This window comes from Pezoporus occidentalis, unplaced genomic scaffold (assembly GCF_034315485.1).
Source record: "Pezoporus occidentalis ecotype Australia unplaced genomic scaffold, CSIRO_AGI_Poc_V1 ctg118, whole genome shotgun sequence".
Classification (NCBI taxonomy): Eukaryota; Metazoa; Chordata; class Aves; order Psittaciformes; family Psittacidae; genus Pezoporus; species Pezoporus occidentalis.
In genome coordinates, this window is record NW_026912972.1 from 2116708 (window position 1) to 2130357 (window position 13650).

At 50.2% G+C, this 13650-nt stretch overlaps 1 protein-coding gene across 26 annotated transcripts in view; it reads left to right on the forward strand.

Moving 5' to 3' along the window:
- The window catches only part of PCBP3 (poly(rC) binding protein 3), a 41857-nt gene that overhangs the window by 3340 nt on the left and 24867 nt on the right, over positions 1-13650 (forward strand). For all 26 annotated transcript variants that reach the window (XM_062601780.1, XM_062601774.1, XM_062601818.1 and 23 more), the window contains exons 2-3: positions 13061-13208; positions 13516-13539. In XM_062601780.1, coding sequence (XP_062457764.1) covers positions 13140-13208; positions 13516-13539 — 93 coding nt within the window. In that variant the 5' untranslated portion in view covers positions 13061-13139. The remainder of the gene's footprint in view (positions 1-13060; positions 13209-13515; positions 13540-13650) is intronic.

The window sequence follows — 13650 nt, forward strand, 5'->3', positions numbered from 1 at the left end:
TCTGTCTGAACAGCATGGTGATACGGTCTGGCCTTGAGAAAGGCTTGGGACTGAGCTCCTGATGCTTCCCATCCCTGAGCAGAGCTGTGTGCAGGGGAGCAGCCACAGGGAAGAACCAGCAGTGCTGGGTTGGGATATGGCTTGGAGCAACCTGCTGTAGTGCAAGGTGCCCCTGCCCATGGCAGGGGGTTGGAACTGGATAAGCTTTAAGGTCTGTTCAAACCCAAACCTTTCTACGATGCTGTGATTCAATGATTCTATGATGATTCAGTGATTCCAAGAAGGCACAAAGGAGGCCAGAGCTGTTCTTTTTCACCAAAGCCCAAGCTCAGCTGGTTCTTCAGGGAGCCTTAAGTGTTACCTTTAGGTAGGAATGGCTCGAGCTCTTCAATGATAGGATGGCTGGAGACGGCTTCTCCACTTCTGACTGGTGCAACCTATAGGCTTGAGCTGTGATGGGAAAAACAAGAGGATGTCTTAGGCTCCAAATACAACTTTTCCATTCCCCAGGCTATGTCCTGACACTGATGGACTGGTACCTGCAGTTACCAAGGGAAGGCCATGAGCTTCTTGGCCCGGGGACTATGTCTGGCTGGGATCTGGTGGCTCAGAGCTGCTGTCCCTTGGGAAATACAGAGTTGGGAGGGAGGGACCTTCATTGCCAGTCAGTCAGACCCTGTGGCTTATCTTGCCTTCCTCCATAGGTCCTCATAGTCCCTATTAGGGCAGAATATCCCCATAACTGTGCTGTGGTTCAGGTTTGGTGGGAGAGTAACGCTCTGAAACACCCTTCGAGCCTTGCATAGCCATGCACTGGGTCCTGCCTAGAAAGCTGTTGCAGCCTCCAAAGCAGGACACTTGGTTAATGCAACCACCATACATTAAATAAGAGAGCAGGAGAGGATGGAATCAGGAGCAACACAGGGGCACAAGCTGATCTCTTTTTTGCAGTGATGGAGCAGTTGTAATGCATCCCATTTCCTCCAAGAGTCAGGAATTAGGGCTTCAGCCCGGTCCTTGCTGCTGCTGCTGTCGGATTTAAGCCCAGCAGCCAAATGTGCATTGCTGTTGCCCTCCTTTACCTCCTGGATGCTCTGTCCCTGGAGTGGGCGTGCAGGCTCAGTCAGCATCCCTACATCTCCCCCCTGCACATGGGCTCATCTCAGATCCCAGCTCCTTTCTCCTTCCCTTGGAAAAGCATTGGCTGGTTCGCCCTCATCGCCTGGGGGCAACCCCATTTGCTCAGTGGCCTTTAAAAACGAACCAAAAAGAAACCCAAGCCCACTGGAATGACAAGGACATGAGCAGTGGGGACGCCTCTCCCTTTGCCAGCAAAACCCAGGGATTTGGGAGAAAATAGGTCACGTGCCCTTCATCCCATGCCACGTGGTGGATCTCCCAGGGCCAATGAGGTTCAGAGCCCTCTGCGGAAAGAACAAAAACAAATCACTGCGATTCTTTTTTCCTTCCCCCCCTCCATCCATTGCGTTTCTCCTCCTTTCCAAACGTGGAAAGACCGGCCATCTGTGCGGACACCCTGTCAGCACTAAAGCAGCTCTTTGGAGAAAGGTAAGAAGATTGTGTTGGTGGAAGACCACCTGCCGTGGGCAACTTCTCCTAGCGATGGGAACTGGGGAGGAATCATTGAGTAAGTCAGGTCTGGGGCTCCAGTGTGGGTTAGAAGAGCTGGGGATGCTTAAGAGCTGTCTTAAGTGAATCTGTGATAGAGGGAATCTAAGTCTGTGTTGAAGGAGGTGGAATTAGGGGAGAAAGAGGTGCATGAGCGAGTCAATGGCTGCTGCTCAAGTCTCTCCTAGGAGATATATCTTGGCAATGTTGTACCCTGGTTTGGCATTTGCTTCAATTTGATCCAATTGGATTTTACCTTTCTAATGCCGAAGGTTGTATCCCTAGATCGGGAAGCATCCAGCTCTGCGTTAACCAGAACCTTCAGCCATTCCTAATGCGTGTGGTTTACAGAGCGGGCTTTGGACAGTGTTTGGGTGGGAATTGCCTTAAAGCATTTGATACTAAACCGTCGTAGATATTCATCACCTCCTCTTTGATTTCATTTATACCTTTTTGGTCTTATTTCCATGATTTTTCGTTTCCTTGTGCTGGGAAAATGAGATTGAGAAAGTGGAATCCCTTTGATTCTGAGGCTTTGTTTTCAGTTTGCCTTCAGATACCCATTTTACTCAGGGTAGCAAAATTCCTTCTGACATCGTCATGTTCCCATTGCATTTCCTTTGGTTATCCCATTGTTTTCTAGGTAGGAAAGTGGACTCCGAGTTGCAAAGGTTATAAAGGACTTAAACGCTGTTAAATCCAATCCCCAGATATCATCCGCTTCTTAAAAAGGGAAAATGTTCTCGAATGTATTTTTCTTGGTTTGGGAATTTTCTGGGATAATGTCATTTTAATGTGAACCAGATTAGAAAACCTCAGTTTATGAGTCGGAAGTCACCCAAATAAAGCAGAAACGGTGGATTGAGGGTGATGTGTTTAAGTTGCCATAAAATGATTGACCTTTGCTTTGACAGATGCAAAGGCAGATGCTATCCTGCATTTTGCTACAGAAAACCAACCCTCAGTTTTCCCTAATATCTGGGGTTTGGCTTTTAATAGAGAATTCCAAACCAATTCTGTCATATTCCTGATACTCTGAATCTCAGCTTTCTCCCCTCTTTGATGGATTAATTCCTATAAACATATTTAATCTTCTCAGATGCAGAAAAAATTCTATCTTCCTGAGAAATAACTGTTTTTTTAAGCTGGTTGAATGGAGATGGCATCTCTTTATGAATTAAACCCATAATTTCATGGTGGGGAAAAAAAAAGGCTATGGATCAAGGGAAAAAAAAACACACCAAACCAGCTCTTTAAGTGGTTTCAACGCTATTTTAATGTCTTCAAAACATTGAAGAAGCTGTGGGGTTTTAGTGCATAGGATCAGAAACAGGGATGCACTCAGGATGGGATGGAGCAAACCATGTCCATGGCGGCCAGCACCCATTTAAAGTGGGAGAAGAGGGGACGTGGATGCCTGCACGGAGAGATGCTCGCCACTGTGCAGCTCTTGTGGGTAGCTACCAGAGATGCTTTTACCCTCCGTGGTTTGGTGGTCTCCCCACTGATTTTTCTCAGGTGATGTTTTTTTACTCCATCATTTTTATTATTTATTATATCTTCTTCCAGTTTGGGAAAAATGGGTACTTTCTGTGGAGCAGGCACCAAGCCATCCAGCTTGGCTCCCTATGGAAGTCGGGGCTCATGCCTGCAGCACAGGGACAAACCCATTCCCACTAGGGCAGTGTGCTTGCAGCCCTGGCTTTCATCTGTAGCCAAGTGTCTGCTTTTGGAGAAGCAGAGGATGCTTTTCCAGCACCGAAAAGGAGCCCCATGCGCAGGATGGAACCTCTGCCATCCAGTGGTTTGAGTTTGCCAGGCCTCTGCAGCTGCTTTTTGGCTAGATGGAATAGAAGGTGCGTTTAAACGTGTCCCTGATGTGTGAGGGCTGTCCTCATTGCTGTGATGAGCTTTTTGCAGCTCAGCAGCACTCATGCTGAATGCATCCATCCTAGTGCAGTGATTGCGCACACAGGCACATAGGATCCCAGCCTTGTTTTGGTTGGAAGGGACCTTAAAGCTCATCCAGTTCCAACCCCCTGCCACGGGCAAGGACATCTTCCACTAGAGCAGGTTGCTCCAAGTCCCACCCAGGACTGCCAGGATGAGTTTTGGGGACAGGGGTGATGTTGCCCCCTTCCCTATCAGCCCCAGTGGAGCAGATTCACCCTCACCCGGTGCGTTGTGCTCAGTGTTTAGACCCAAGGTTATGGAGGACCTACTGCAGGGAGAAGGGAGAGAGGAGAAGGAGACTCTTCTTGATTCTAATCGGGGTTGAGGTTTAGCTGAAGTGAAAACAGATCGGGAGTGACAGTTTTGGAGCCTGCTGTCAGGGTCTGAGCGTGGCATGCCGGCGATCCAGCCGCCAAAGGGCCCCGTCCATCCTCCTCCTCCTTACCAGCCATACCCAAGGAGAGCTGCCACTGCTGGGCACAGGATGGGGACCCTGGCACCTCTGGCATGGCCACTAGACAGTGCTTGTGGCTGGGGACAGTGTCCAGCCTTGTGGTGGCCACCTCGCATATGGATTCACCCCCACCTTCCCCAGCCCCATGCAAATGGATGCTTGGAAAGGAAGGATGGGGTTTAGTGCTGCATCCTGACTGATGCGCTCGGTCCTGAGCGAGTGATGCCAGGTTGCTTCTCCAAGGGCAGGGAGAGACCCCAAGGGTCTCCCCATGTTTCTCATCAATCTCGCATTCCCAAAGAGTATCAGGGTGATCAGGCTTCTGGAGAAATGACACAGGCAGAGAAATGGAGCATGGAGGAGCTGGGATTTACAGGCCCAAGCTGTTCCTGGCTCTCCATCAGCCTCGCTTGGTCCCCACGAGGGGACTAACAGAATGATGCTGTGCATTATGTCCCCAGCATGTGGGGGGTGGTGAAATGGGATGAATTCCCTATCCCTGCATCAGGAAAGGTTGGTACCTACCCCTGATGCTTTGAGATATGGTGGCATTCATGAGAGTAGCCCCAGCCCTGCATCTTCCATCTTGCACAGCATGACATTGGGCTGCCATTGAATTAAAAACTAAACCAAAACATCAGTAGAGACTGAGCATGGTCGAAATAACAGGCTACTTGGCTGTCTTAACCTGGCACCTCCTGTTTGGCCCTGTGTGCTCCAGGTTGGTCCACCAGTGCCTGGACAGACCCCTCTAAGGCAGCCCCTGCACTGTGAGCCTCATTGCTGTTTCCAGGGATTAAAGAGAAAGGGGTGGAGATCGGATGAGATGAGGCAGTCGGTTGCTTCGCTCTTGGGATGAAGGGATTTGTGGACTGTTCTTGGATCAGTAGATTGAAAACTGAGAGAAATTATTGGGATGATGCTGGCAGCGGGATTAAAACCAGGGCAAGCTCTGGAGGAGGGGAACGATGGGGGAGCTGTGGAGTGCCCGCTGGTGGGAGCTACAGGGACATGCTCCTGGTCAGATCTTCATCTGTTTTGCAGGATGCAAAGGAAGCATCCCTGGTCCCAGCTCTCCAGGATGCCCCCCAGTACAGAGGATGACAGGAGTATGCCTGGAGCCCTCTCATTTCAAGGCTTCTGGAGGACAACCTGCTTGTCCTCTGAGGGCCACACAGCTCCCTGTGGTCTATTCTCCTTTATGCGAGCATTGTATAGCCACAGGCATCATCATTTTGGGTATCCTTTGGCTTTCCCCTGACAAAGGGCATATAAAAAGTGGCACATGGGGGACTTCTACCTGATGGTCTCACCCTTTGATTTCCAAAGGGGTCTGTTTCCAATGCTGCTATTCTTTGGGCAAGACAGAGGTCCTTTGGAGCTGAAGGAAGAGCATCCCTTGGGGCATCTGTGAAGGCATCTCCTGTGCAAGGTGTCATCTCCTGATTTCCATTCCTTAGCCTCTGGCTGGGGGGAGAGGCTAAATTGGGTGCATCCTAAAGCATGACTGACCCTGGGCATTGCTCGGTGTTAAGTGCAGTTGTCCAACAGAGATGAGCTTTACTTGGAAATACACCAATGTCTGTAAGGTTTAAACAGCCACCACTGGCACAAAGACACTGTCACCAACAGCACATGACTGTGGGGAAGCTCTTTTACAGTGCCTGACCTGGATCTTCTTCCCTGCAGTTTACTCAAGAGTTCTTCCTCTGTTTCTGTGTGCTTCATTGCACGCAGCCAAGCTTGGTACTTTGCCTTGCTGAACTGCATCTTATTTCCTCCTCTTTGCCAAGCTCACTTTGGCTTCTTGTTCTGCTCTCCAAAAAGCTTCTGCTCCCTGGGTTGTCACCTGCAAGTTTAACAGGAATGCTACCGATAAGTGTTTGAGGGAGGGGGGAGTTAGAGCATCTTCAGATGGTTTCATCTGCCCCAGGCTTCTCTGGCTCTTTCAGGACAATGCCATATTGAACAGCCTTGTTGCTGCCACTCCCCTGCTACCAGTTAGGTCATTTCCCTCCTCTGTGAAGGCTTATCCCAGGGGATGCTTACAGAAATGCTGGATGAGTTATCCCAGTGCCCTTCCCATCACATGAGTGCCTCCATCCTCTAGCGGCTTGGTCCAGCCACCCTCTGCAGCACTGCTGGCATGTTTCCTATGTCCCCTTGCATACCTATGACTTCAGATATGGAGCGTGGCATTCCAGCAGTCACATTCCTGGTCTCTCTGGTGCAAGGTGGGGACATTCCAGCTAATTAATGGGAGCTTTGGGATTGTCTTCCCAGTCGCTTGGATGCTGCCGCAGAATCTGCCCGGCTCTGCAGTGCTGAGCCCTGCGGCAGGGTCCAGGCTGGCTGTGCAATGCAGAACTGCTGGCTCTGCCTTCCTCACATGGACAGGGCACATCTAGACTGAGCAGAGACCCAGCCAAGCCTTGGTCCTTGCTGGTCCCAGCCTCTCCAAGGAATTGGCTTGAGCATGGAAGGACAGCCAGCCTTTCATATAAGACTTTCGATAGATGGGTTTTAATCTGTTCTTTAATCTGTTTGCAGACCAGAGGAGATCAGGGTGGCATTCCTCATTGCAGGAAGCGCTGTTTCCTCAGCACACAGGGTCTTGAGTCCACCCAGGCTCACAGACATCTTGGGGATGCTCTTGGTCACTGAGTCATAATGGTTCCAACTGCGTACTGCCAAGAGCGTTGGCTCTCATCACCTCATGGGGTGACATTCCTGAGGTGCTCAAGCATTTTGACAGTCACTGACATGTTTATTGGGAAATGGTTCCAAAAGTCACCAACAGGGTGCATTCGAAGCGGCTGAATTCAAGTGTGTTGTTCCCACTCACCAGCTCACCTCAGCCTTCAGAAAGCAGCTTGAATTCACCACAAAATCAAACCAATTCAATGTTATTCTAAGCAGGGTGATCTTAGCTGTCACGATGGTGGTTTAAGGGGTTCAGTGACTGATTTTGCTCGGGGTCCTGCAATCGGAGAGCCCTGAAATAAGCCCAGACTCGGTTTTCTACCAGCCTGCTCCTGCTCCGTCCCATTTCCCTCCTTGTTGTGTGTCCAGTCTCTGCTTATGACACAGCAGTGGTTCATGTGAATGAATGGGAATTCTGCATCCTATAGATCTCTGAGGATGCATATCTCAGTTCTGGCTACCTAAATTTCCTCTAGATCTGGTAACTAATGTAAGGCTCCAAGTTTTGCCTCCTACAGGCATCAGGGCAAGAGGTAGGTGCTATCATTCTGCTGTCCTGTTGTGTGCAAATGAAGTGATGTTCCAGAGCTTCATCCTGAGGAGATTGGTAGGGAAAAGCTGTAGCTTTGTTCCTGAGCCTTCACACAGAAGATCATGACAACAGCATCACTGTCACAAATGCAGTTGTTCTCCTTGTTCTGAGCAGCAACTCTCACTGGGCATCCCTCCCTGCGTTCCCTGGAGCCAGCGGTTTGTGCTGTGTTGTAGAGACACTTTCCTGTGCTGGTGGTTTCTATTCCTCTTGGTTTATCCATCAGTCCAGAAATCCCTCTGAAACACATGAAACTCCACTGGAAAACTACAGATAGGAGGTTGGGGTGTTTGGCTGGGATGTGGCTGAGATGAGGCTGAGCCCACTGCAGTGTGGCAGGAGCTGTGAGTTGCACCAGGTACTCTAGCTAATACCAGTATCTAGAGCCAAGATTTCTCCCTGGAAAAGCTTGAGGGTAAAGGATCCAGGATGAAAGCCATCCTGATAGGAAGGGTGGTAGGAAATGATTGCTTAGGAAATGGAGAAGGGCTGCAGCCTGCAAAGAGGTTGGTGGGAGAAGCCCACCTGAGGCATGGAGGAAGCAAACGAGGCAGCAGGAGAGTTGATACCCTATGATGGGCCTGGCACTGAGGGGAGGGGAGGGAGCAGAGGAAGGCACGTTTGTATCCCCCCAGTGCTAATTGGCATAGAGGTGAAGGAGACTGGAAGTGCCCACAAGCAAGGAGGGGAAGACAGGTTCTAATTGGTCATCACAGCCAATGAGGAACCTCCTGGGCTATAAATGGAGGTATCTCCCCCAGAGAGGGAGCAGATGACCAAGGATGAAGCATCCAGGGATGCAGCAAGAGCAGGGATATTTGTCTCCTTTGAAGGGTCAAGGGCAGGTGAGGAGCAGGGATGCAGGGTGGCACGGGGTGGCTTTTTTGGCTTACTTGGTTAGGGTTATCATTACCACTGAAGCTGGAGAGTAAGAGGAGGAGCGATCAACTCAAGTGCCTATGGACAATGGCAGCAGTTGGAAATGCAGCTTCATTGCAAACGGCATTTGGTGTCACTCATGTAGATGATGCTACTGTCCTCTTAATAGCTTCATTTTCTGCTGCATTGCCATTTGGAGCCTGGGTTTGAAAGGGAATGCCTGACTCTAGTGTTCTGCCATAGCATCTTTGCTCCTTTCACCCCCATCCTGACCTGGCCAGCCTGCTTTGCTGTCATAATCCCGGGCTGGCTGCAGCATGGAGCTTCCCAGCTGCTCAATGCGATGCTGGAAATCATCGGATTAGGTCTTAATGGCAGGATCAAGGCGCTGGGAGATGAGTGGGGAGGAAACTCCTGCTCACACAGGTGGGCAGACAGCACTTCCTATTAAAGCAAGAGAGAAAGGGCAGAAAAGCAGCTTCTTCCTAGGCTTTTCCCTATGTTTAGCACATCTTTCATTTCCCAAGGCTTTCCAAATGCTGGTCTGAGGTTTGTGAAGGTGGTATTGAGAGGTCAAGAGGTGTTTGAATCTCCTTGCAGTGGAAAATGTCTTGAGTGGTGGAATTGCTGGCCAAATGTTAATCCTTAATGTGAAAGTTTGCTATCCACATTAGAAATCTGGGCATTCCATAGCACATTGTGGTGTGGTGAAGGACACTGGTGTTTTGTGGTCATCTTTCTGGTGGTGGGGCTTCTAAACACCAAAGAGCCTGAGGAGCATGCTGCGGTTGTGTCTCAGGGTGGCATTGCTAATGAGCAACAACAAGATGCTCCAGGGTAGGGTCTCAGGGCACAGCATCCCCATACAGACCCTTTTCACCAGCACACATTGGTGAAGGCTCTTGTCCAACAGGCTCTTGAAGTGATGGAGTTTATCAGCCTGCACCACATAAACCCTACCTTGTGTGTCTGTCTTCTGGCAGTGTTCAAGGCCAGGTTGGAGGGGGCTTGGAGCAACCTGCTCTAGTGGAAGGTGTCCCTGCCCATGGGACCTGGATGGGCTTTAAGGACCTTTCCAACCCATACCATTGGATGATGCTCTCTGGGTGTCTGCAGAGGAGGTGCAGACAGCATTTGCTGGAGCTGCACTGCAGGACTTGCTCATGCATGGCTAATGTGCCCATGGAGCTCACATGGGTGCATGGGAGGGGGAAGAGAGGAGGACTTAGCTTCAGCAAGCTCCTGCAGGGACACCAGCCCATACGGAGGGAGCCACAGGGATCCCATCATCTGCTTTTCCAGCTCCTATTCTAAACCAGGTTGGAGAGCAATGGCTCCAGCTTCCAAAACTTTGGAAACAAGAACAATCAGAGTATGTTTACATGTGTTTATGTGTGGGAATGAGGAGTCTTTCTGTTACTTGAGCTTTGATTTTTCTTTCTTCTCCTCGGTCACTGGTGCCTGAGCTGTTTTTCAGACATAGGGAATTTGTGGTACAGTAAGGAAATTTATAGGATCACAGCCTAGTTTGTATTGGGAGGGAACTCAAGATCATCCAGTTCCAACCCCTGCCACGGGCAGGGACACCTTCCACTAGAGCAGGTTGCTCCAAGCCCGTGTGTCCAACCTGGCCTTCAACACTGCCAGGGATGGGGCAGCCACAGCTTCTCTGGGCACCCTGTGCCAGCGCCTCAGCACCCTCACAGGGAAGAGCTTCTGCCTTATCTCCAACCTGAGCTTCCCCTGTTCAATCTGAACCCATCACACCTTGTCCTGTCACTGCAGCCCCTGATGAACAGTCCAGAATTTCCAAGAATTCCATATATTTCATTTCAAAGCCAAGGGAGAAGGCAGAAATTGATTGCTCTGGGCAGTTACCATGCCTCCTCTGAGCACTCTCCTGAAAAGGCAGCTACATACAAAAGGCCTGTTTATTCTGCTGCAGGATCATGGTTTGGACAGGCATTGTCTGCCTTTCTTGGGACAGATCATGTGGAGTGCCCTTGCTGTGGTGCAAAGACATTTGGCTGCTCCCTGTGATGGGAAGATGCTGCCTCGGGTATTCTCCTGTGGTTGCCCAGGCATGATGCTTGGCAGAGCTTGGCTTGGCTTATGTCCTCAACATAAGCAGGACATGGAGCTGTTGGAGCAAGTCCAGAGGGGGCCACAAGGGTGCTCAGGGGCTGGAGCACCTCCTGTATGAAGCCAGGCTGAGAACATTGGGGCTGTTCAGCCTGGAGAAGAGAAGGCTTCAGGGAGAACTCAGAGCAGCTTCCAGTGTTTGAAGGGGGCTACAAGTATGCAGAGAAGGACTCTTCATCAGGGACTGGAGCAATAGGATTTTGGGGCTGAATTTGACACTTCTAATGCTGCCTCTTTGCTCTCTGCGGGACTGCGCCTGCTTTGCACTGTGTTGGAGTTGAGCTCTGGATCTACTCTGTCCATCCAGCTGGATGTAATGGTGTCCTCAGGGCTTTCACGTCGATGGACAAACAAGCCATTTCAGAGCTGCTGCGAGCTAGGCGGAACACAGCGGTGAAGAGGAAGGGTCCAAGATGGGTCTCTGCAGGCAGCAAATGCTCTGAAATGCTTAAAATGCTGTTTGGGGGAAATCATTTTTCCCCAGCCCTTTGTCTGTGAAGAATGAGGGCTGCGAGGGGGGGCTTGCACCCAGGGTAAATGGCTCTATTGTTCCCATCCTTTCCATTGAGCTTATGAGCCCCCCTATAAAAGACTTACCTTTCACTAGTGCAAGTAAGAAAAGGCCAATGTCGCTTTGGTGCTCAGCGGAGCATGAAGCGTGCTTAATTTAATAACACTGATAAATCTCAGAGCCAGGAGCATTTGGAGCTAACACATGACCCACTTTTCCAATCAATCGGAAAAATTTACATAACAGCCTGATGCAGGGTCCCTCCTGTGAGGGATGTGGAGCAAAGGGATGGCAAAAGGGACCATGGTAAGAGACCCCTTCCCTAAGTGCTGCCACCACAATTGGTCCTCTGCAGGCAAGTCGTGACCCACCTCACTGGGATTGCAGTGATGTGCCTGGGTTTAGAGCATCCTGCTGAGCTTTGAAGTCCATCACCCCAAGGCAAAGCCCACACAGCTCCAGGGTGCCCCAGCTATGGGGCTGACACCCTGGGCTGTAGCTGCTTGCAAAAGCAAGCCCTTTGGATGGTTTGTGGGGCAGGATGGCTTTGTGAATGCTGCATCTGCAAGCCACTGGCTGTGGCCGTCAGCTGTGAACAGGCTCTTGCCTTCCTCTGGCTATGCTGTCAGAAGATGCTATCAGCTGGGGATGGGAGCTTCACTCTGTATTGGGGTGCACGGGTGGTGTCATGGCTTCATCTCTTTCCCTGCATCAAGGTCAGGTTGTTCCTGGGGCATCCCTGGGAATGGTTTTCCTCCCCGTGCAGCATGGGCACCTCTTTGGGGCAGGCACTTGCCTCCAGGCACATCAGGAGCAGTAGCAGTAGTGACATCCTCCATACATCAGCTTGTTCTGTGTTGCCTTCCATGCACAGGAATCAGCCTGGGGTGGCCCAACACAATTACTCCTTTTCCTTTACCATTCACCTGCGATAGGGTGTCTTGAAAGAGGAGCTTCCTGATCTCACACCTTGTCCCATCACTTCTCAGCCCATTCCCATTCCTCTGATCCCCAGTGTTGTCACTTCCCTCCTCCTTTTCTCTACTCTTAACAGTGCCTTTTGGCACATTTAATTTCTTACCTTTCTTGTTTCATTTGTAACATCCAGTGGCCTCAAGATTGGTGTTTGCAAGAACAAGTGAGCTGGGCTCCTGTTGGCCCAGTGGGAAAAAGAGATGTAACTGTTAACAATTCCCATTCCATGTCTCCCAAAGGATAGAGGTGATGGCCATGCTGAGAACGCATACCAGACCAGTTTAATGATCAGTAATTCTATTGTATTACAAGCCATTATCACAGAGTACAATGAAAGGTGAACCTTAGCCCAAACCCAACTAATCATGCAGGGTTTGATCCATTTTGGGTCTCATAATAATCTCTTGAAAGACTTTTTACATCAAAGCCGTCTCCCATCCATGATTGGTGCATGTTTATTCATCTCAACTGCCTCTGCATCAAAGGAAGCTTTTTGATCACCTAAGTTCCCATCTGAGGAAAGGAAAATGCCAGGTATTTGTGACCAGGTTCAGAAATCCCCATCTGATATATACTGAGGCATGTATATGGGGAGTAACTAACATTGCTGTATACATTTTGGCATTGCACACAGAAGGATGCTGGCACCTTCGTTTGGGACAGGATCAGCCTCTCCATGCTGCAGAGACATCCCATATGAGGGCTCCTTGTGCAGTGATACTACTAAGGAAGTGTCGGGGAAAAAAGAAGGAAGGATTTATTGCTGTTCCTGTGATTTTCCAGCCCTGATTTCAAACCATCAGTGGAGTTTTTCCCTCTAGAGGGCAGAGGAGGAAAGAGAAAGAGAGGGAAAGGGACATGAACAGAGATTTTGTTAGATATGTGCAGGGCAGGAATGGCTGGAAATGGCGTGGTCCTGAGATGCAGCGCTCAATTACAGTGCTCAGCAGTCGGGGTGCAAATGCATGTGTGTAGAAACCTATTCTTCCTGAGGTCAGATAGATATTTCCAAGTGGCTTTTGGTCTTCTGAGTGCCTGTTCACGCTTGAGATGGTGCGATAGGTGCTCTGGGTCTCTTAAAGCCCAAGTTCTGCACCCAGTAGGGTGCTCAGTCCATGACATCTCCCTGCAGCTCCTCCAGCCACTGCATTCCCATGTTCTGCATGATCCATCCAACATCCCTACTGTGTTGATAGGAAACATCTCCCTTTCCCATCCTCAGGTGATAGACCCTTGGTGCTGCCTCCTCCTGCATCAGGGAGCCCTCCCAGCTACTGCACAGCTCCTGTTCCCAGTAAGAAATGGAGTCCAAGGTCTCCGAAGGTGGCCTAAATGTCACCCTCACCATCCGGCTGCTGATGCATGGCAAGGTAAGGGGGTTTCCTCACAGCTCCCTCTCCCACATGGTGCTCATGGCTCCTAATCATAGAATCCCAGCCTGGTTTGGGTTGGAAGGGACCTGCCACAGGCAGGGACACCTTCCACTAGAGCAGGTTGCTCCAAGCCCCATCCAACCTGGCCTTGAACACTGCCAGGGGTGGGGCATTCTTGCCCCCCTTGCCCTGTATTGCTGGGTACAAGGTGCCTCAGGTCTTTGCTTCATTATGGGGTTGGGCTGGATTGTCTTTGCGGTTTGTGATGTTGACGCCTTTGTGTTTGGTTTTTCCTTTTCTTTAGGAAGTTGGCAGCATCATTGGAAAGGTAAGGCTGGCTTTTGAATGTGGATTTCATTCTATTGCCTGCACCTTTTCCTACGTGCGGTGTCGTAGATATCGGTCATGTCTTCCCTGTGATGCCCTTAAGTGTTTTGTG